The sequence below is a fragment of the Mauremys mutica genome, chromosome 21 (genome assembly GCF_020497125.1).
Source record: "Mauremys mutica isolate MM-2020 ecotype Southern chromosome 21, ASM2049712v1, whole genome shotgun sequence".
In the NCBI taxonomy this organism is placed as follows: Eukaryota; Metazoa; Chordata; order Testudines; family Geoemydidae; genus Mauremys; species Mauremys mutica.
Genome location: NC_059092.1, coordinates 17,702,390 through 17,724,769, shown reverse-complemented (window position 1 = coordinate 17,724,769; position 22,380 = coordinate 17,702,390). Strand labels below are relative to the sequence as shown.

At 48.8% G+C, this 22,380-nt stretch overlaps 1 protein-coding gene across 3 annotated transcripts in view; it reads left to right on the top strand.

Annotated features, from left to right (window-relative positions):
* The first annotated feature begins 5,490 nt into the window (after positions 1-5,490).
* PLEKHM2 (pleckstrin homology and RUN domain containing M2) overlaps positions 5,491-22,380 on the top strand; it is a 68,338-nt gene continuing 51,448 nt past the window's right edge. The window contains exons 1-2 of one of the 3 annotated variants that reach the window (XM_044996113.1): positions 5,491-5,555; positions 13,056-13,161. In XM_044996113.1, coding sequence (XP_044852048.1) covers positions 5,506-5,555; positions 13,056-13,161 — 156 coding nt within the window. In that variant the 5' untranslated portion in view covers positions 5,491-5,505. Of the gene's footprint in view, positions 5,556-8,745; positions 8,985-13,055; positions 13,162-22,380 lie in introns of those variants that run through there. The other 2 variants (XM_044996114.1, XM_044996115.1) reach the window with 2 other exon arrangements.

The window sequence follows — 22,380 nt, the reverse complement described above, 5'->3', positions numbered from 1 at the left end:
ACGCCTTATTTCCAGTCCAAATTTGTCTAGCTTCAACTTCTAGCCATTTGGTCATGTTAGACCTTTCTCTGCGAGATTAACGAGACCATTATTAAATATTTTCCCTCATGTAGGTACTTATAGGCTGAGCTGCCACACTTCAATATGCCAGAAGTCTCAAGCTGTGAGTACTAAAGCATCCCTGGAATTTTTTTAACATTACAGATTACAATTGCCTAACTCTAAAACTGTTTTAAACCAATGTGGGAGAATTCTAAATTAGACTTAGTCTTGCAAGATAAAGAGACAGCTGCAGCAGCACAGGAGCCAGCAAACAGAGCTGTAAACAGGAGAGCTTGAGGGGGAGTTTACAGGGGGAGTTTGGGGGAAGACTAAGAGAGGCAGGCAGAGGAACATGCAGGCTACTGAAGGGAGTGTACAGTGTCCAGCAGTGTTTTGGTGCTTGTTGGGGGTTTGTTGTGCTGTGGGTTGTGGTGGTTTGGGTTGGTTTGTGTTTCCCAGATTTACAGGATTTAGGTGGGAAGCCTATGACAGATACAGAGGCAGCAGTTGTAGTGACCCAAGCAGTGGAAGGCACAATGAAGATGACTGGATGTGGAAGCTGCAGCATGTACATGATCCTGGAGGGGGTACCTGAAAAGAGTTTTGTCTGCATGAAGTGCCGCCTGATAGAGCTGATGGAAGAAAAGATCTGAGGACTGGAGATGCAGGTGGAAACTCTGGTCGAGTTTAGAAGGGGGTTCAAGTGGATGATGGAGCAAAGACATGATGAGGCCGAAGGGAAAAGCTCAGACTTGCAGATGGAAGCAGGACCAAAGAACTTTGAGGGGAGACTGCTGGGTGAGGAAAGTGGACGGTGGAAGCATGTGACTAAGAGAACCGGCAGAGGAAAAGACGGGCCAGTGAAGGAGCAGTAGAGCTCAGGAACAGGTTTGCAGAGTTGGAAAATGAAGAAGGGGCACAGCAGGTGGTCGCTGAAGGTGACAGGACAAGGAAGAAGAGAAGAGCAGCTAGCCCCTATAAGGAGAGGGGAAGAGTCAATGGAGATGACACCAAACATGAGCCCCAGGAGGATACGGGATGGGTTGGTAGCGGAGGATTGCAAGGGTGAATAGGAATCGAGAGGACTTGCAGCCAGTCAGAACAGAGAATAGACTAGAGAATCACACTGTCACCAGGAAAAGGCAGGTCTGCGTGATTGGGGACTCCTTACTGAGAAGAATAGAGAGGCCTGTAACCAGAGCTGATCCAGAGAACAGAAGGGTGTGCTGTCTGCCGGGTGCTAAGATACGGGATGTGGACCTGAGGCTGAAGAGGATCCTAACGGGAGCGGGAAAGAATCTGCTGATTGTCCTTCATGTGGGAACAAATGATACGGCTAGATTCTCGCTGGAACATATCAAGGGAGACTATGCCAGGCTGGGGAAGACACTTAAGGAAATCGAGGCTCAGGTGATCTTCAGTGGGATTCTGCCTGTTCCTAGAGAAGGGCAACAAAGGTGTGACAAGATTATGGTGATCAACAAATGGCTCCAGCAGTGGTGCTATAAGGAGGGCTTTGGGACGTATGGCCACTGGGAGGCATTCATGGACAGAGGACTGTTCTCTTGGGATGGACTTCCCCTGAGTAGGGAGGGAAATAGACTTCTAGGATGGAGGCTGGCACAACTGATTAAGTGAGCTTTAAACTAGGACTTGGGGGGAGATGGTTGGGAGATGTCCAGGTAATCTCCATGCCGGATTTTAACATTGAGAGGGAAGAAAACGAAGCAAGAAAGGATACTGTCGTGGGTAGGAGAATGGACATAAGGAGGAAGGGTACTGTAAATACAATTCTAATAGGTGATACTGGAGGTAGAATGTCTGGGCCTAATCGGGTAAAGAATGTGAGTGAAGCCAAAGAGCAAGAATTAAGATGTTTGTACACCAGTGGGAGGAGCCTAGGTAACAAAATGGAGGAACTAGAGTTACTGGTGCAGGAAGTGAAACTGGATATTATAGGGATACCAGAAACATGGTGCAATAGTAGTCATGACTGGAGTACAGGTATTGAAGGGTATGTGCTATTTAGGAAAGACAGAAATAAAGGCAAAGGTGGTACTGTCTACCTATCAATGATGAGGTAGACTGTAAAGAAATAAGAAGGGATGGAATGGATAACACAGAATCTGTTTGGGCAAAAATCACATTGGGGAAGAAAGCTACTAGAGCCTCCCCTGAGATAGTGCTTGGGGTGTGCTACAGACCGCCGGGATCTGATTTGGATATGGATAGAGACCTCTTTAATGTTTTTAATGAAGTAAACACTAATGGGAATTGTGTGATCATGGGAGACTTTAACTTCCCAGATAGACTGGAGGACAAGTGCCAGTAAGAATAATAGGGCTCAGATTTTCCTAGATCCGATAGCTGATGGATTCCTTCACCAAGTAGTTGAAGAACCAACAAGAGGAGATACCATTTTAGATTTGGTTTTGGTGAGTAGTGAAGACCTCATAGAAGAAATGGTTGTAGGGGACAACCTTGGTTCGAGCGATCATGACCTAATTCAGTTTAAACTAAATGGAAGGATAAACAAAAATAGATCTGTGACTAGGGGTTTTTGATTTCAAAAGGGCTAACTTTAAAGAATTAAGGAAATTAGTTAGGGAAGTGGATTGGACTGAAGAACTTAGGGAGCTAAAGGTGGAGGAAGCCTGGAATTACTTCACATCAAAGTTACAGAAACTATCAGAAGCCTGCATCCCAAGAAAGGGGAAAAAATTCATAGGCAGGAGTTGTAGACCAAGCTGGATGAGCAAGCATCTCAGAGAGGTGATTAAGAAAAAGCAGAAAGCCTCTAAGGAGTGGAAGATGGGAGTGATCAGCAAGGAAAGCTACCTCATTGAGGTCAGAACATGTAGGGATAAAGTTAGAAAGCCCAAAAGCCATGTAGAGTTGGACCTTACAAAGGGAATTAAAACCAATAGTAAAAGGTTCTATAGCCATATAAATAAGAAGAAAACAAAGAAAGAAGTGGGACCGCTAAACACTGAGGATGGAATGGAGGGTTAAGGATAATCTATGCATGGCCCAATATCTAAACAAATACTTTGTCTCAGTCTTTAATGAGGAGCTTAGGGATAATGGTAGGATGACAAATAGGAATGAGGATATGGAGGTATATATTATCACATCCACAAGATAGAAGCCAAACTCGAACAGCTTAATGGGACAAAATCAGGGGGGCCAGATAATCTTCATCCAAGAATATTAAAGGAACTGGCACATGAAATTGCAAGCCCATTAGCAAAGGATTTTTAATGAATCTGTAAACTCAGGGGTTGTACCGTATGACTGGAGAATTGCTAACATAGTTCCTATCTTTAAGAAAGGGAAAAAACGTGATCCGGGCAACTAAAGGCTTGTCATTTTGACATCTGTAGTATGCAAGGTCTTGGAAAAAATTTTGAAGGAAAAAGTAGTCAAGGACATTGAGGTCAATGGTAATTGGGACAAAATACAACATGGTTTTACAAAAGGTAGATTATGCCAAATCAACCTGATCTCCTTCTTTGAGAAGGTAACAGATTTTTCAGACAAAGGAAATGCAGTGGATCTAATTTACCTCCATTTCAGTAAGGCATTTAATCCAGTTCCACATGGGGAATTATTAGCTAAATTGGAAAAGATGGGGATCAATATGAAAATTGAAAGGTGGATAAGGAACTGGTTAAAGGGGAGACTACAACGGGTCGTACTGAAAGGTGAATTGTCAGGCTGGAGGGAGGTTACTAGTGGAGTTCCTCAGGGATCAGTTTTGGGACCAATCTTATTTAATCTCTTTATTACTGACCTTGGCACAAAAAGTGGGAATGTGCTAATAAAGTCTGTGGATGACACACAGTTGGGAGGTATTGCCAATACAGAGGAGGACTGGGATATCATACAGAAAGATCTGGATGACCTTGTAAACTGGAGTAAGTAATAGGATGAAATTTAATAGTGAAAAGTGCAAGGTCATGCATTTAAGGATTAATAACAAGAACTACTGTTATAAGCGGGGGAGGCATCAGTTGGAAATAACAGAGGAGGAGAAGGATCTCGGAGTATTGGTTGATCACAGGATGACTATGAGCCGCCAATGTGATATGGCCGTGAAAAAAGCTAATGCGGTTTTAGGATGCATCAGGCGAGGTATTTCCAGTAGAGATAAGGAGGTGTTAGCACCGTTATACAAGGCACTGGTGAGACCTCATCTGGAATACTGTGTGCAGTTCTGGTCTCCCATGTTTAAGAAGGATGAATTCAAAGTGGAACAGGTTCAGAGAAGGGCTACTAGGATGATCCGAGGAATGGAAAACCTGTCTTATGAAAGGAGACTCAAAGAGCTTGGCTTGTTTAGCCTAACCAAAAGAAGACTGAGGGGAGATATGATTGCTCTCTATAAATATATCAGAGGGATGAATACCAGGGAGGGAGAGGAATTATTTAAGCTCAGTACCAATGTGGACACAAGAACAAATGGATATAAACTGACCATCGGGAAGTTTAGACTTGAAATTAGATGAAGGTTTCTAACCATCAGAGGAGTAAAGTTCTGGAACAGCCTTCCAAGGGGAGCAGTGGGGGCAAAAGACATACCTGGCTTCAAGACTAAGCTTGATACGTTTATGTTGGGGATGGTATGATGGGATAGCCTAATTTAGGCAATTAATTCGTCTTTGACTACTAGCGGTAAATATGCCCAATGGCTTGTGATGGGATGTTAGATGGGGTGGGATCTGAGTTACTACAGAGAATTCTTTCCTGGGTGTCTGGCTGGTGAGTCTTGCCCACATGCTCAGGGTTTAACTGATCGCCATATTTGGGGTCAGGAAGGAATTTTCCTCCAGGGCAGATTGGCAGAAGCCCTGGGGGGTTTTCGCCTTCCTCTGCAGCGTGGGGCACGGGTCACTTGCTGGAGGATTCTCTGTACCTTGAAGTCTTTAAACCATGATTTGAGGACTTCAGTGGCTCAGACACAGGTTTGATACAGGCGTGGGTGGGTGAGATTCTGTGGCCTGCGTTGTGCAGGACAGACTAGATGATCATAATGGTCCCTTCTGACCTTAACGTCTATGATTCTAAATTAGACTTAGTCTTGCAAGATAAAGGGGAACTGATCTCAGAGCTAAAAATTAATGGTAGCCAAGGTACAAGTGATCATGACTTGATCACATTTGTAATGTGCAAACAGAATAAAGTCCAAACCAATAATATGTATTGTGACGGGGCAAGGCTATAGGAAAGTAGTGAGAAACAGGTATGTTAGCCCCAGGCTAAACAAATCCCTGTTACCACGGTAACCAAATGGCAGTTGCTCCAGCTTAATCAAGACACCTGGGGCCAATTAAGATCCTTCCAGAAAGCAGTGGAGACAGCTAGGTTGATTGGGATACCTGAAGCCAATCAGGGGCTGGCTGAAACTAGTTAAAAGCCTCCGTTAGTCAGGGAAGTGTGCATGTCAGGAGCTGTGGGAAGAAGATGTGCTGTTGGAGAGACACCATATCAGGCACAAGGAAGGAGGCCCTGAGGTAAGAGGGGACTGCTGTGGAGAAGTAGCCAGGGAATTGTATGTGTCCTGTTTCTAAAAGGTCAGCTACCATAGCTGATACTATTAGGGTCCCTGGGCTGGAGCCTGGCATAGAGGGTGGGCCTGGGCTCCCCCGATTAATCACTGAGACTGGGAGACAACAGAGATGGTGTGAGGGAGGGTTGCTTCTCCTCACCTCCCTCACTGGCTTATGATGAAAATGGCTCAGTAGGCTGTGATCCTTGCCTCTAGAGAGAGTAGGGCTACGTGGAGGGTCACAGTGAGCCTCTGAGGCTAGAGAAATCCGCCAGGAAACACAGGACCCATGGAGACAAGGACAGAGCTTTGTCACAGTATACTTTGTGCTTTAAAAGGGCCAATTTCACAAAGCTAAAAACAGATATCCTCCAAGTCAGCTGGGAGGAAGAAAGTAATCAGAAAAATGTGAATGATAATTGGGGAATTTTTAAGAACATTTTACTAAATGACTCAAAAGCCACAATTGTGGAAGAAGGTCTTATTGGTTTAGAGGGGAAGTGAAAGTGTGTGTGTGTGTGAGAGAGAGGGAGAATAAAAACAACAAATGGAATAAAGGGAAAGTTGAAAGTAATAAATATATTTCAGAAGCTAGAAGTTGTTTCTTTGCTTCCCTTATCAATTTTCTACAACGAGAAATCCATGGTTGGCAGAGTTAAAGACAATAAGAAGGCGTTTTTAAAGTATATTAGGAACAAAACAGAATCCTGGCAGTGGTGTTGGTCCATTACCAGATGGAAATGGTAGATTTATCAATAACAATGCAGAAAAGGCAGAGATGTCCAATAAATAGTAATGTTCTGTATTTTGGGGGAAAATGGATTATGTAGTCATCATATAATGATAACACTCTTTCCATTCCACTGGTATCTCAGGAGGTTGTTAAACAGCAGCCACTAAAGTTAAACGCTTTTAAATCTGCAGGTCCAGATAACTTGCATCTAAGAGTTTTAAAAGAGCTGTCTGAGGTGCTCACGGAACTATTATTGTTCATTTTAAATAAACCTTTGAACACGGGGGAAGTTCCAGAAGACTAGATGAAAGCAAATCTTGTGCCTATACTTAAAAATGGTAAACAGGATGACCCATGTAGGCCTATCAGTCTGACATGGCTCCTGCTCAAGATAATGTAGCAGCTGATATGGGACTAAATTAATAAAGAATGAAAGGAGGGTAATTAATGCCCCATCAACATGGGTTTATGGAAAACAGAGCCTGTCAAAGGGACTGGAGATATATATATTTTTTTAATGAGATTACAAATTTGGTAAGGCATTTGACTTGGTACTGCATGACGTTTTTATTTAAAAAACCAGAATGATATAAAATTAACATTAAATGGATTGAAAGGTAACTACCCGAACGGTCTCAAAATGTAATTGTAAATGGGGAAACATGAGCGAGCAGATGGGTTTCTCATAGGGTCCAGCAAGGATCTATTTAACATTCAATGACCTGGAAGAAAACACAAAATCATCACTAATAACATTTGTAGATGACCCAAAAATGGGGGAATAGTAAATAATAAAGAGCACAGATCACTAATACAGAATAATAAACTGGGTGCAAGCAGGGGCGGCTCTACGTTTTTGGCCGCTCCAAGCAGTCATGCGCGGGAGGCGCCCCGGAGCCGCGGGAGCAGCGGACCTCCCGCAGGCATGACTGCGGAGGGTCTGCTGGTCGCGCGGCTCGGCTGGACCTCCCGCAGCTGCGGGCGGTTCGCTGGTCCGGCGGCTCTGGTTGAAGTGCCGCAGGCATGCCTGCGGGAGGTCCAGCCGAGCCGCGGGATGAGCGCCCCCTCCGCAGTCATGCCTGCGGCAGGTCCGGTCCTCCCGGGGCTCCGGTGGACCTCCCGCAGGCATGACTGCGGCAGGTCCGCCGGCCCAGCCTGCCGCCCCCCCCCCCCCGGCGGCAGGGACCCCCCCCTACATTTTGCCGCCCTAGGCACCAGCTTGTTTTGCTGGTGCCTAGAGCCGCCCCTGGGTGCAAGCAAACAATATGCATTTTAATATACCAAAATGTATACATCTAAGGAGCAAGAAGGTGGGCCATACTTACAGGATGGGGGATGAGGGGAAGCCATGATTCTGAAAGAGTTGGGGATCATGGTAAATAATCAGCTGAACATGAGCTCCCTGTGCCCAAAAGGGGCCAAGGTTATCCTTGGATACATAACCAAGGGAATCCGAGGTAGAGAAGTTATTTTACCACTGAATTTGGCACTGGTGCAACCACTGCTGGAATATTGTGTCCAGTTCTGGTGTCAACAATTCAAGAAGGATGTTGATAAATGGGAAAGATGTGGGTTTCAGTGAAGAGCCACACTAATTATTAAAGGATTAGAACATATGCCTTATAGTTAAAGCTAAAAAAAAATTCACAGTTATTTTACATACGTCATGAACAGGTTGCGGGCACTAAACAAAAATTGTGCGTTTTTTTTTATTAAAAATGCAGAGCCCCCCAAGAGCAGGACAACACAGGGCTGGGATGCCACGGGGCTGGGGCACATGGCCCCCGCCAAGCCCGGGGCCCCACGGGGCTGGAGCGTATGGTCCCGGCTGCAGCCCCGCAAGGCCCAGGCTGTGCGCCCTCGCCAAGCCCGGGATGCTGTGGGGCTGGGGCGCCCGGCCCTCGCCAAGCCCGGGATGCTGTGGGACGGGGCTGCGTAGCCCCAGCTGCAGCCCCCGGAAGAAGCCAAGCGGCTGGGGCGCAAGGTCCGGCCTCCTGCTCCTGAAGCCCGAGAAGTCCCCGAAGCGGTGACCTCCCTGACCTGCCGGAGCTCCTGGGGTCCCGCTCTCGGGCTTACCAAAGGGCAGCTGGAGCCTCCCCCGTGACCCCCGAGGGGTGTAAGGGGCCGGGAGGGGAGCAGGGGCCGAGCCAGGCGAACCACAGCCCGAACCAGAGACCCGCGGAGAGCTCGGCCCGGGGGTGCCGCCCGGGGGTCCCCGCGCCCCCACCCTGCTGAGCCAAGGCCCGGCCCGGGGCAGCGGCTCTCCGCGCCCCGGCAGGGGCCGGCTCTGGCTGGGAGAGGCCGCCGCCTGCCCCCGCCTCTGCCGCCGCGTCTCCCCGCCCTCCAGCTTCGGCCCCGTCACGAGTGCGGCCGCGGCGCTGCGCCGCCTCCCCTGCGCCGGGCCGGGCTCCCCGCACACGGCGGAGCGGGCCGACGGGCCGGGCCTGCCATGAGCGCGCCGGGGCTCAGCTGAGGGCCGGGCGGGGCAGGGCCCCCCGAGCGGGCAGGACGGAGCCCCCGGGCGGCTGGCGGGGAGGCGGCGAGCGGCTGAGGCCGCCGGGCCGGCGCGGGAGGAAGCGAGCGGCCGCCGGGGGCAGCGCCATGGAGCCCGGGGAGGTGAAGGACCGGATCCTGGAGAACATCTCCCTGTCCGTCAAGAAGGTGAGAGCGGCCGGGCCGGGCCTCGCCTCCCGCAGCATCCCGGGCCGCTGGCCCCCGCCCTGCCCCGGGCCCTGCCCCCTCCCGCTACCGGCTGCCCCACAGCCGGTGGGGTCAGCTTCGCCCCCCATCGCTGGCGCCTGCCCCGGTCCCCTCCCGGTACCGGCTGCCCCACAGCCGGTGGGGTCAGCTTCACCCCCCATCGCTGGCCCCTGCCCCGGGCCCTGCCCCCTCCCGCTACCGGCTGCCCCACAGCCGGTGGGGTCAGCTTCGTCCCCCACATCACTGGCCCTCGCCATCCCCCAGCTCTTACCAAGCCATTTCCCTCCAGGCTTGGCTGGGCTTTGACAGTTCCCAAGTGGGCAGCTTCATCACTGGTGCCAGCAGTGGGGGCGCTGGTGTAGGCAGGACTCCCCGGTCAGCCGTGTTTGTAATACCGCCTTGTCCGGCACTGAGCGGGTGTTAAACGCAGACAAGTGCACTGGGACTCCAGCCCGCAGAGCTGCAGTGGGGTTGGCCGCAGTGGAAATAATTTCCAAACCAACCCCCGCCGTAGACCCAGCCTTGACGTGCAAAAGTTATAACAACCCAACCACAGTCAAATAGCAAAAGTCCCAGCTTGGGCTACAACTCAGCCCTCTGGCCACTGCATATGGAGCTCTACTTCCTCCAAGGCATCACTCTCCTCTAGTTATCAGGTGGCTGTTTTTACAGAGCTTCCTGAATTCGTTGGTGTCTGACTTGGGCCCTCAGTCTCCAGCCTTCCTGTTTTATTCCACAGTGTACGTTTAGTGTGAGATCAGAACAGCTAGTTAATCCCCTGCCTGCTGGAAATCAGGTAGCACCCTTCTAGACCCTGACAAGGCCCAGACAGAGATCTGAAAGTTCACCTTAAGCCTGACCTCCATCATCCTCAGCTCTTCTCGTCCTGGTCTTTCCTGAGCAAGGCTGCTGATCATTCTGAATTGCCATACTGTGTAGCATGGGTTTCAATATCAGTAAGAGAGTATTGGATCTCTGGTTTCAAAACCACTCTGAGCCCTCTAGCCATACAGAAAGCTTGCTTTAATATTTCCACCCGTTTAATTTATACAGAATAGCCAGGACTACACCCAGCATGCAAAGGCTGAAACAAATGATGAGTAGGAGTGAGGGAAAGCACCAGTGAAATCTAGGGCCAATAGCTCCAGTGCCTGACTCTGCTGCTCCTCATAACTTCCTAAGCAATAACTTGAAATTGACCTGATGCTTCTTAGTTTTACTGCTTCCTACAGGTTCTGAATAGCAACAGTGAAACCTGACCCGATTTTTGTCAGCTTCACATTGGGAAACCATGGGGCAAGGGCGGAGACACTGGGACGTTCTGCATCAGGGCACATTCAGGTTTCAGAGTAGCAGCCGTGTTAGTCTGTATCCGCAAAAAGAACAGGAGTACCTGTGGCACCTTAGAGACTGGATTGGTCTTGCTTTGAGCAGGGGGTTGGACTAGATACCTCCTGAGGTCCCTTCCAACCCTGATATTCTATGAAATTTATTTGAGCATAAGCTTTCATGGGCTACAGCCCACTTCATCGGATGCATGTAGTGGCTAATACAGTAGAAAGATATATATACACACACACAGAGAACATGAAACAATGGGTGTTACCATACACACTCTAACGAGAGTGATCACTTAAGGTGAGCTATTATCACATTCAGTGTGTTATCTTCACAACCATAAGGGCTAGAAAGACAGGGCTTGATTCAGATTTTATACTAGTGTTACTTGCTTGCCTTCAGTAGACTTTTGAGTTTCTCTGGTGTGAGATCAGAACCAGGCCCTCAAGCTTTTTCAGAACGAAAGTAGCCAGTGAATTGTACAGAAATTGGTATTGGAGGTCCGTTCATTTACCTGGGAGAGCATCCCACTGGCAAGTGAATTTGTCAAGCCCTGGAAAGGAGGCAAGGATACTTCTTTATTCCCCTCCCGCTCAATGAAGTAATTAATGATCATGTGCCAAAGTATCATCAGTAGGTGAAAAATGTAAGGGAGTCAACTTGATTGGAAAGAGTAATTTACAAAGTTACAGCTCATTTAAGAAAAGTGACAGAACATAGACCAGTGGATCACAAGAAGGGCCTTGTTGAGCTCTCTTTTTCAAATCCTGGTGGAAGAATGTTAATTTGCCAAGAGAAGTTGTATCTTAGGTATGTAAAATGAGGGGGGAAATACCACAATGACACAATACCACACTTGTTTGAATGACCAAGCATGGCAATTGTTGGTGTATTTAGCCTGCCAATTCTGCATCATTAAAGGCCAGGAGAGTTTGGCTGTTGACTGCAATGGCACAGGCTCGAGCCCCAAACGTACAGAAGGATGGGCAGAAATTCAGAGTTAAAGAAATGTAAATTGTCGGCTTCATCCTGAGGAGTGCCAAGTGCCCTTGACTCCCACTGACTTGTTGAGAGGGCTCCGCACTGGCCGAATAGGCCCCCACTTGCTGTAACTGAGCAAGAATACTGTATGTATGACCTTTCTCCTTAATTGGCGGTGTACGACAGGCATTGCCTTTGGGAGTATAGAATTGTCTGCTGTTTCAAATCAGGTATCTGGGGGAATTGTGAGTGATGGGTTGATTTACTGTCTGTAGTTTGTCAGCTCTGTCTTCCCTATTAGGTTAATTTTCTGGAGATTATTTGGACATCTTAGTGATATGGATTTCATTGTTTCTCTTTAGCTGCTCCTGCTTCTCTCCCTAGCACCTGGCAGGCCCAAGCAGGCATATGCACCCTACTTCCAGCTTCGAGGGCCATGCTCAAGAAAGGAATTATGTTAATTGTGGCAATTTATGGATTATTGTTTTTTTTTTTAAATGAACATAGGGCTTGCCAAAGCCACAAGGCCATCACTGCTGGGGTCTGAAGATCTCTGCACAGCCACATGCAGTCAGTGACACCGTGGGCTTCCTCACTGGGTGCCTCAACCCTGGGATAGGTGGGGCACTTTTAGAGGTGACAGAGCAGAGTAGAAATTGCCACTCTGCCATGGTAATCGTATGTACTGGGGCACTGGGTACACACAATACAGTAACAAATGAACGCAGTACAAATGTCTAGATTTCATATATGCTCCTGACCAACCATCAGCTGGTAGCCACGTGCAATCAGTGATGACCTTGGTCACATTCAAACCAGTGATCCAAATGTGTCCCATTATCAGAGTTCTGTGCCATCCTGGTAGCTGCAGGCTCCATTGCAGAGGAGGAATTTGTTATCTGCCTGGCTCAAACTTGGTGGCAGGATGTGGATTCCCAGTGCTGCCACTTTCAAAAGTTAAATCATGAGCAAGGCCCCAAATTGTGGTTTTTGATCCATCTCCAGGCGTGGTGTGACAATGGCAGTGTTGCCTACTTTTGCCGATCCATAACGTGGGTCTGGCCTGTGGTGCAGGAGCTCTCACTGAAAGACCCACCTGAGATCAGATCACACCACTGCCTGACTGGTGCAGGGGGCTTCCTGCTGCTCTCCAAGCTCCCAGACTGCCCATTTTTAATTCTGTCCCCTCCAGCCCTCTGTCAATTCTCTGCCCCTCAGCCCTGCATCAGTTAAATCTCTGCCACACATCTGCCCTAGACCTACATCAACTCGGCACCCCCTCCAAGCCCCACATCTACCCCTTCCCCCCAGCAGTCCTGCTTCTCCTGCAGCTGTGGAGACTTTTCACCCCCGGGGCTTGGGAGAAGGGTGAGTGGGGAGGGAGAAGGGCAGCCTCAGTGGTGGTTCACCCCTCCACCAGGCTTTGGGACCAGCTCCAGTGTGGTGTTCTCCGTCTCCCAGGCCTGGTGTTGAAGGGGCTGAGAGGAGGAGGAGGAGGAGAGATCAGCTGACTCATTTTTCATGAGAGGAGTGGGGAGATGGTGGTAGATCTTCCTTCCTCTGCTGGAATCTATCCCTCCACCTCCATCCTGTGGATGTGGTATCTGCTGCTCCCTCTCCTTCCTCTGCCCCTACCCCAAAACTTCTCTCTGCTCCTGGGGGATGAGCTTTGCCTGGATCCTGCAGCTGCTCTGATTGCCTGTTCTTCCCCAGGAGAGAAGTGGTGAAGGCAGCTGTTCAGAGTGGATTTCCTCCTTGGCAGTCTGATGCTGCAGCTTCTGGCTTCACTGGGAGGCTGCCTGCAGCGGCAGCCCAAGTCTGGGTACTCTGAGTAATATGATGAGAACTGGAACCCACCCTTGAAGGGAGGGCAGTGGGGTGAGATGGCTCAGCATGCCAGCCTCCATGGCTTATGCTCTCTGGTCTACAGGGCCCGTTCCAGCACAGACTGATTCCTCCCAGTTACACGACATGATTGACTGAACTGACCACATGTACCGTACCATGTGGAGGTTAATGACTGCCTGGAATCTGCCTAGAATTGACATGGTTATCACCTTTCTTTTGACAAATGCTGTCTCAGGAGTGGGTGGCAGAGGTTCTGTGGCCTGCAGCATGCAGGAGGTCAGACTAGATCAGTGGTTTTCGAATGCGGGTCGCGACCCAGTTCTGGGTTGCGGAATAGAAGGCAGTGGGTCGTGGCAGCTCTGGTCAGCACTGTTGACCGGGCCATTAAAAGTCCCGTTGGCGGTGGGGCCCGGCTAAGGCAGGCTAGTCCCTAACTGTTGTGACACCGCGCCGCGCCCTGGAAGCGGCCAGCAGCAGGTCCAGCTCCTAGGCAGAGGGGCCATGGGGCCGGCTAATGGGAGCTGGGGGGCGCTGCCTGTGGGCGAGAGCTGCGCAGGGCCACTTGTGTGCCTCGGCCTAGGAGCCGGACCTGCTGCTGGCCACTTCCGTGGCACAGCACAGTCTGCGGTGCCAGGACAGGCAGGAAGCCTGCCTTAGCACCCCGCTGCGCCGCTGACTGGGAGCTGCCCAAGGTAAGCCTGTGCCCCAACCCCACGCCCCAGCCCAGAGCCCTGCACCCCAGCCCTGAGCCCACCCCAAACCCAGGGCCCCCTCCTGTACCCCAAACCCCTCATCCCTGGCCCCACCCCAAAGCCTGCACCTCCAGCCCACAGCCCTGACCCCTGCCCTAGCCCAGAGCCCCCCCCACACCCTGATCCCCTCACCCCTGGCCCTGCAGCCCTCACCCCCGCACCCCAACCCTCTGCCGCAGCCACACCCCAAACCCCTCATCCACAGCTCCATTGGGTCGCAGGCATCAACACTTTTCTTCAACTGGGTTGCCAGAAAAGAAGTTTGAAAACCCCTGGACTAGATGATCGTGAATGTCCCTCCTGACCTTAAAGTCTGTGAGTCTTTGAATCCTCAGCACTTGCTATGTGTTTGCCTTTGTACTGACTATGGTGCGACTTCGCTGTGGCTTTTACTAGCCCTGCAAATGCCGAGCAGCCTCGGCAGCCCAGTGTGTGATCCGTGCCTACAGGCCAGCTCAAAAAGGGCTGGGGCTTTTTATAACTTCTTCAGTTGAGACATTTTGTTGACTTACGGTAATAATCTATGGGTAGCAAAGTGCTCTGGTCCCTTCCGCTCATGCTGTTGACCTTGGGAGCTAGTATTTTTTGTGTATTGTACCAAGAATCCTCTACTGACAAGAGTCATTGAGTGATTTACACCTCGTTATGACGTCCAGAAGGCTTCACTTGAAACCTCTTGACTTATGAAAAGACCTTACTCTCTTGTAGGCCCCTCACAAAAGGGGAGGTGACTCTAGAGAAAGTGTAGCTTCAAGATGTATCCTGTACCTTCTGCTGCCCTTTGAAAGAATCACCTGGAGTCCATCATCTGTATGAGGTTTTATTAATGTCAAGCTGCTGCCTACTTATTGTCCATGTTTCATCCATTCTATGTGCATTGTAGCCCAGTTCTTCAGCTGCACCCAAGGTGTGCACAGAGGGGTTGTGCACGCGCAGATTCAATCTTCAGCCATTTTTCTGTTCCCCTGATCCTGCACCAGCTGTGTGTTGGCCCAGTCACCTGATGTTAGTTACAGCAGCTGCTAATTGTGCTGCTTGAAGGGCATGTAAATAGGATCACATCCCCTCTCTGCCAGTACTGTCCCCTATGCTGGCTGCTAAACCAGCTATATGTCACCAGAGGGTCCTGCTGCACTGGGGTGATCCTCTCATGGCAAGATACACAGCCATTTTGTGCCAGTGGAGTGGTGTGAAACAGCTAAGGATCGGGGCTTCTGAGTCCGTCATCAAGGATAAGTTCAGCTGTATACAGTCATTAATGTTATTAACGTTGTCTATCCAGCTAACCATGGAAAACAAGAAATAACACATTGTTCCCATCATTTGCAATAAATGTTGCAGAAGGAGAAATATTCCAGGAGAACCTCTTAGTGCAAGTGTAACCCAGGGGTTCTCATGCTTTCTGAAGCCAAAGGCAGCTTGTTTAAAAAAAACAGTTGGACAATAATTGATGATAAAGGTACTTACAAAATAGCCATAAATATACCGGGACAGTTCAGATACTTTATATACTCCTTCTAGAAAGTCTCACCAACCCCTAGGGGTGGGAACATGCTCCCTACAGCTTGAGAACTTCTCTTCCAGTCATCCTCCAAGGACATTCACAGGCTTCTAATATTTGTTTGAAGGTTCAGTCAGAAAGACTATCTGCTAATAATATAGTTCAACACAGATTGCTAAAAGCAAAACTTATCAAAGAATCGCCCTTTATTTCTTCCAAGTATATTTGTCATTTCAGGTGTTCTCTTTTGAAATATCTACTGCCATGTCCTACTGCAGAGGTGATCTTTCAGTCACAAGTGGGTTAAATTATACAGGCGTCTAAAATGAAGCCTACTCACTGTATCTGTTAGAGAAAGTTGGGAAGCTCATGGGAACATCTGCTAGTGGAGAAAGCAGCAATGGTATTTTGAACATTTAAATAGTTCTGCAGACTGCTGGTGCAAACCTTTTCTCATGAGGAGGATGGCTTGTCAGGTGGAATTGTAACTGTATTGCTGTGAATCTGGTACAGTGAGCGGTAACTGACATCCTTTGGTCTCACTGCCTCTGATCTACCATGGCTCCTACGCATGATGCCACCGGTCAGCAGTCTTCAGAGTAATCAGGAGAATGGAAACCCATTGTCTGGGATAAAGAAATCACATTTGAACAGCAAGCTCTTGGCATTCCTTGGCTGTTTCATATTCATTTTAGCTTCAGTCCAGGATATCATATCACCAGACAGATTCAGACAAACGGGAGGGAATTCAGAGAAGAGCAACAAAAATAATCAAGAGGTCTGTGGAAACTGACCTGTGAGGTGACGTTAAAAGTGTTTAATCTGTATTGTTTGGCTAAGTGATGGCTAACAAGGTGAACTTTGAAGGAAGCAAACACCAAGACGATAGAAGAATTACTACTTGGTGTGACTAGGAATAGTGGAATGAGAGAGAGAGAAAAACCATCTCTAGCTGCTGGGATTCTGTGAAAGATTCCTTCAGTGCTGATCAGTTTGATGAAAAATCAAAGGCTGCTTCTTTCTGTAAAGAGACATGTTAGTACCTACGTGATTTGCAGAAGCTTGATGTTTAGCCATCTTGATCCAATTTCTTTATTCTAGTTTTACTAGATAGCAGTAACAGACTCCTGAAAACCAATTAGCTTGTTCTAGCAGTGATTTCCAATCTTGCTTGTTTTCTCTCCTGTGGAATCTCAGCCTCTGTTGTGCTGAAGACCGTGTGACTCTAACATCAGGAATGCTCTCCATTGCAGTCATGTGCCACCCCTAACTCTCGATCATCTGTATCTGATAAACTGTACCAATGGCAGCTATTCAGACCTGGCTGTCAAGACTAGGGTGTGTTTCAGGCCTTATTTAAGATGCCAACCATGTGTGCGATGACCAGTTAAGAGGCTTCTGTCTAGTACATGCAAACAGGTGTCTCCAGCACAAGTTAAAACCAATCTCCAGTTCATGTCTGTCTGCAACAGGGCTGTTTGTATAGATCCAGTGCAAACGATTGGTGCCTGGAGTCGAATCCGTCTGCCAGAACTAGCATACCTAACCTAAACGAAGTCCCTTGGGTTTGAAAATCCACCTGTGTAGGACACCCTGGAACAGGACAGTTCTAACGGAAGAAAATGACATGGGGGGGGGGGGCTCAGGAGAGCTCCTAAGTAGATGGAGCCTGGACATGAGTAATGAGACAGAGAAGCTGTAAGCTTCAGATTCCACTCTGTTGCTTGAATGCTTAAAAATGTTGGGGCTTTGTGTTCTGTTCCAAGCTGTACAGCTTCTACCCTCTGTGGCTTCAGCACCCTGTAATCAAGGCTCCTGTTCTGGTCCACCATGAACATGCATCTGTCTCTCTCCAGGCTGTTTTGACATCAGTGAAAATTGTTTCTCCGGTGGTAATAAGCTATTCAGGGAAAGCCTGCTAATATGAGAGCAGATATCTGGACAATAGCACTATTGATTAGAGCGCAAGTTGTGTTGGTTACCTCTGTTTCTGGGGTGAGATCAAAGCCGGGATCATGGCTTTGTCACATGCTTGTTCTAAGAAATGTTGGGTCCGGTCAGGTGCCCGGAAGTGTGCCCCTGCACCCGGATACCTCAACATCTCCTGCCTCTGCAAAAGTAAAGGGACTTCAAGTTTTGCACATTTTTCATTTCACAGTCGTCTCTATGACTCTTACTGGGAGAAGCAAGTTTGGTTAGAACCCAGAAGATCAGTGGATTGATGGGCTAATTGTGTTGATCTTCAAGAGCAAAATGAGATTCTCCATCTCCCTAGTCAATTTAATCTACCTCAGGAACTGAGATCCAATAAAACAGACCTGGAATAAGTAGTAACGACAGAGAGGGCATTGCTACAGGAGCTGTTCACTGATAGAAATACTTGCTAGTCTCTTTGCTGCGGAGCTGGCCAGAGTCGCGTTGCTGCCCTTTGAAATTCACTTCATTTACTATAACGCTTATTAATGAACATAAGACTGCAAAGAGTTACAAAGGGATCTCACAAAACTGGGTGACTGGGCAACAAAATGGCAGCTGAAATTCAATGTTGATAAATGCAAAGTAATGCACATTGGAAAACAATCTCAACTATACATACAAAATGATGGGGGCTGAATTAGCTGTTACAACTCAAGAAAGATCTTGGAGTCATTGTGGATAGTTCTCTGAAAACATCCACTCAATGTGCAGTGGCAGGCAAAAAAGCGAACAGAATATTAGGAAAGGGATAGATAAGACAGAAAATATCATAATACCTCTGTACAAATCCTTAGCATGCCCACATCTTGAATATTGCGGGCAGTTCTGGTTGCCCCATCTCGGAAAAGATAGATGGGAATTGGAAAAGGTACAGAGAAGGGCAACAAAAATGATTAGGGCTATGGAACAGCTTCCATATGAGGAGAGAGAAATAAGACTGGGACTTTTCAGCTTGGAAAAGAGATGACTAAGGGGGGGATAGGATAGAGGTCTATAAAATCTTTACTGGTGTGGAGAAAGTAAATAAGGAAGTGTTATTTACTCCTTCACATAACACAAGAACCAGGGGTCACCCAATGAAATTACTAGGCAGCAGGTTTAAAACAAACAAAAGGAAGTGTTTCTTCACACACCGCGCAGTCAACCTGTGGAACTTATTGCCAGGGGATGTTGTGAAGGACAAAACTATAACGGGATCCCAAAAAGAACTAGATAAGTTCCTGGAGAATAGGTACATCAATGACTATTAGCAGCCCCATGCTCTGACTGTCCCTAGGCTCTGTTTGCCAGAAGCTGGGAATGGACGACAGGGGAAGGATCACTTTATGATTCCCTGTTCTGTTTATTCCCTCTGGGGCACCTGGCATCGGTCGCTGTCCGAAGACGGGATACTGGGCTAGATGGACCTTTGATCTGACCCAGTCTAGCTGCTCTTATGTTTTAAAATTCTACGGCAGGCTGTGCCCACCCCCATTGCTCTGGTTCACCTTCTTCATTCTTCACCTCAACCTCCTCCCTCAGAGCTGCAATTGCTGGGCTTGGTCAATGACTGGGCAACTAACACTGATGCTGGGGCACTAGACGAGCTCTGTACCCCATACTTCATCCCTCATGGAGATCCAGGGTCACTCCTAAACCGTATTCTGCTTCGTTCTCACTGCCAGGGCCGGATTAAGGCAGGGGCTTTAGGGGCTGCATCCCAGGGCCCCAGCTCAAGGGGGTTCCCGTTAAAATAAATCACAGGCAGCCAGCTCCAACTCCGAGCCTCTAAAAGTCCCGCGGCGCAGCGGGGCTCAGGCAGGCTGCGTGCCTGCCATGGCCCCACGCCACTCCCGCAAACAGCTGGCTGCTGGCACATCTCTGCGGCCCCTGGCAGGGGGGTGGGGTGGCGGCTCTGCACGCTGCCCCCGCCCCCAGCACTTCCCTCATAGCTCCCATTGGCTGGAAACCAGCCAATGGGAGCTACGGGGGTGGCGCTTGGAGTGTGGGCAGCGCATGGAGACAACCCTGTCCCGCTCCCACCAGGGGCCGCAGAGACGTGCTAGGAGCCAGCCACTTCCAGGAGCAGCGTGGGGCTATGGCAGGCAGGCAGCCTGGCTGAGCCCTGCTGCTGCGCCGCTGTCCAGGAGCTGCCTGTGATAAGCATCTCCTGGCCAGAGCCTGCACCTCACATCCCCTCCTCCACCTGAGCCCCAGGGCTTGGCTACACTTACAAATTTGCAGCGCTGCAGCAGGGTGTGAAAACACACCCTCTGCAGCGCTGCAAATTGCGGCGCTACAAAGCGCCAGTGTAGTCAAAGCCCCAGCGCTGGGAGCCGCGCTCCCAGCGCTGTCCGTTATTCCCCACAGGGAGGTGGAGTACGGACAGCGCTGGGAGAGTTTTTTCTCCCAGCGCTGGCGCTTTGACTACACTTAGCACTTCAAAGCGCTGCCGCAGCAGCGCTTTGAAATGCAAGTGTAGCCAAAGCCTCAGATCAGAATCCCTCTCCTGCACTCCCTCCCAGACCCTGCGCCTGTTCCTGCACCCCAGTCCCCTGCCCCAGCCCTCTCCTGCACCAGATTCCCTCCCAGGAAAAAGACTTGTATACAGAGGCCCCACAAAATCGAATAGCCCGGTGCCCACAGGAGAGTTAATCCAGCCCTGCTCACTGCCAAGCCCCTGGGCCAGCTGTTAATTGTCATTTTGGTCACATTGCTAGATTGAGCTTTTCAGACTCTGTTCATAGCAAACTACAGGCTTTAAAAACACATGGTTTCACTTCCATGGCAAAGGCTCCATACCAGTGTGGTCTAGCAGGTGACAGCCCTGCACGGGGTCAATACATCTGTCGCAGTGCTGAGTGAAAGAGCAGACTTGTGGATATGGTGCATCTTACCAATGGCTCACGTGTGCCACCAACCTAATTCCCTGGTCATGCTCTTGCTAACGGTTGGAGTATTGTCTGTTCAGAGAAAGCTGCTGGCTCGCTATCCTGCTAGCTTGGCTGAAGATGTTATGAGCCCCTCTGGAAGGGGCTGAGAGGTGGGAAATGGAGATAGAAAGAAGCCCAGTGCAATTAAAGTTACATGATCAGCCTCCACTTCCAGACATTGCACTGATATAAGCGCTTGTTTTGCAATCTTGTTGCAGGAGAATGATTGCTAATCTGGCACATCCCCACTTCAAATCAATGGCCCTGCAAGAACACAGTGGTTAGGAGTAAGAGCTGGCCCAGAGGTGTGAATTGAGTAGCCCTGTCTAGCTGTTTTAATTTGCTTTTTCAGAGTGTTTGTCTTGCCAGGGGATATCTCTGAAGCAGTACTCAGGAATTTCAAACCCAGGTGAGCTGAGCATTCAGCAACCAGTCAGAGCCAGAGACCACAGTTGAGTCATGAAGGTCTGTTCCAAGTGTGGAAGAAATTTCCAAATTCCAGTTTGGTTCTCTTGCTTCCAGTGAGGTTTTTTGTTCTCCTCCCTTCTTTCCCCCCTGATCTCCCTGGGTCAGGAAAGTTTCAAAGCTTCTGTCTCTTACTCCTGGGAGAGAATGTGACCCAATGGTTAGAGCAGAGGAGTCTGATGGGAGTCAGAATTTCTGTCCCAAGCTCTGCTATTCATTTTCTGGGAGAGCTTGTACAAATTGCTTAACTTCTCTGAACCTCCATTATTACATGTGTGAAATGGGAATAGTATTTACCTATCTCACGGGGGCTTCTGGAACTTTTTAACGCCTTAAAAAACATCTTCCGGGCTTGACCAAGACTGCAATGTCATCTGGAGCCATCCCAAGGCCTGGTATTTATTCATCATCTGTTTTCTCCTGGGAGAGGTGGAAAACCTTCCTTCGTAAGCACCAGTGGTTTCTATGTCACTCCGTCTGTCTCAGGAATAGATGGCATTGATGCTAAGGACAGCTACATGCCTTTTGTGGAGTGCTTTGGTACTGATATTTCAGACATTAGGAAGGCAAAAAATACCCATTGATCCTCACCTGCTTCTGTATTATCCATTCTCCATATGCTGCCCACCTTCCAGCTGATCAATCCCCAGAAAGGCTTTTGTTACTTCTCATTACAGCCGTTTCCGTGTCTCTCAGTCCTGAAGAGACGTTCTTCAAACTTGCCATTGTGGTCTGGAAGTAGTGAGCACAGCCCACAATCTTTTCTTACTTCTCCATTTGAGCAAAGGCTGCGCTGCATCCAGCTTTTGATGCCTTAAGTCCATGTTCTGTGTTGTGGCAGCCTGTAACATCTACATTCCAGACTTCTGAGGTGGGGGCAGCACCAAAGTTAACCTTGTAGCCAAGGCCAAAAGTTGGAAAGGAGGAGAAATCTCTATAGCTGGGCATCCAGCATTTCAACTCCTTCTGATCTCACCACATGGCAGACTTGGTTTTCCCATAGGCCTTTTAAACTTTCTCCAGGGTGCTCTAGGCTATGATCTCTCCTGAGGAGCTTTTCCTCCAAAGACCTCGGAATGAAATGACTCATCAAAACCAGTCCTCAGCATGAAGTAAACTGAAATGCAGTGCTTTATCCATGAGCTCTCTTGCCTTGCCAGAGGAATGGGGGTAGTGGGAATAGGGCCTCTTCCATTGCACTCAATTTTTGCTCTGTAGTAGAAGAGCAGTAAAAAAGTGGATTGAAAAGCTTCCCACCCACCAAGACTAGAGTTCAAAAGTCAATTTGTTTTTCAAGAGTTGGTGAAGTTACTATAAAGCGGTGTAAGGAATGTCCCATCCTGCCCTGAGTCGTGCTGAATCTGGCATTGGTGATTGCAGAAGGAATGCACAATCCTCAGCTCAGTTCTTGGCTGGTAAATGAAAAATGATTTTCAGTGACATTAGCTCCCCTCTTCTCTGAAGTTGGGTTATGTATGTCCCATCTCCTCTGCACCCCCATTTGCTCAAACAAGTCCCCTATTCCCCATTGGACAAACATTTCTACTGTCCTTTGTTTACAAACGGATCTAAATTTATATCCA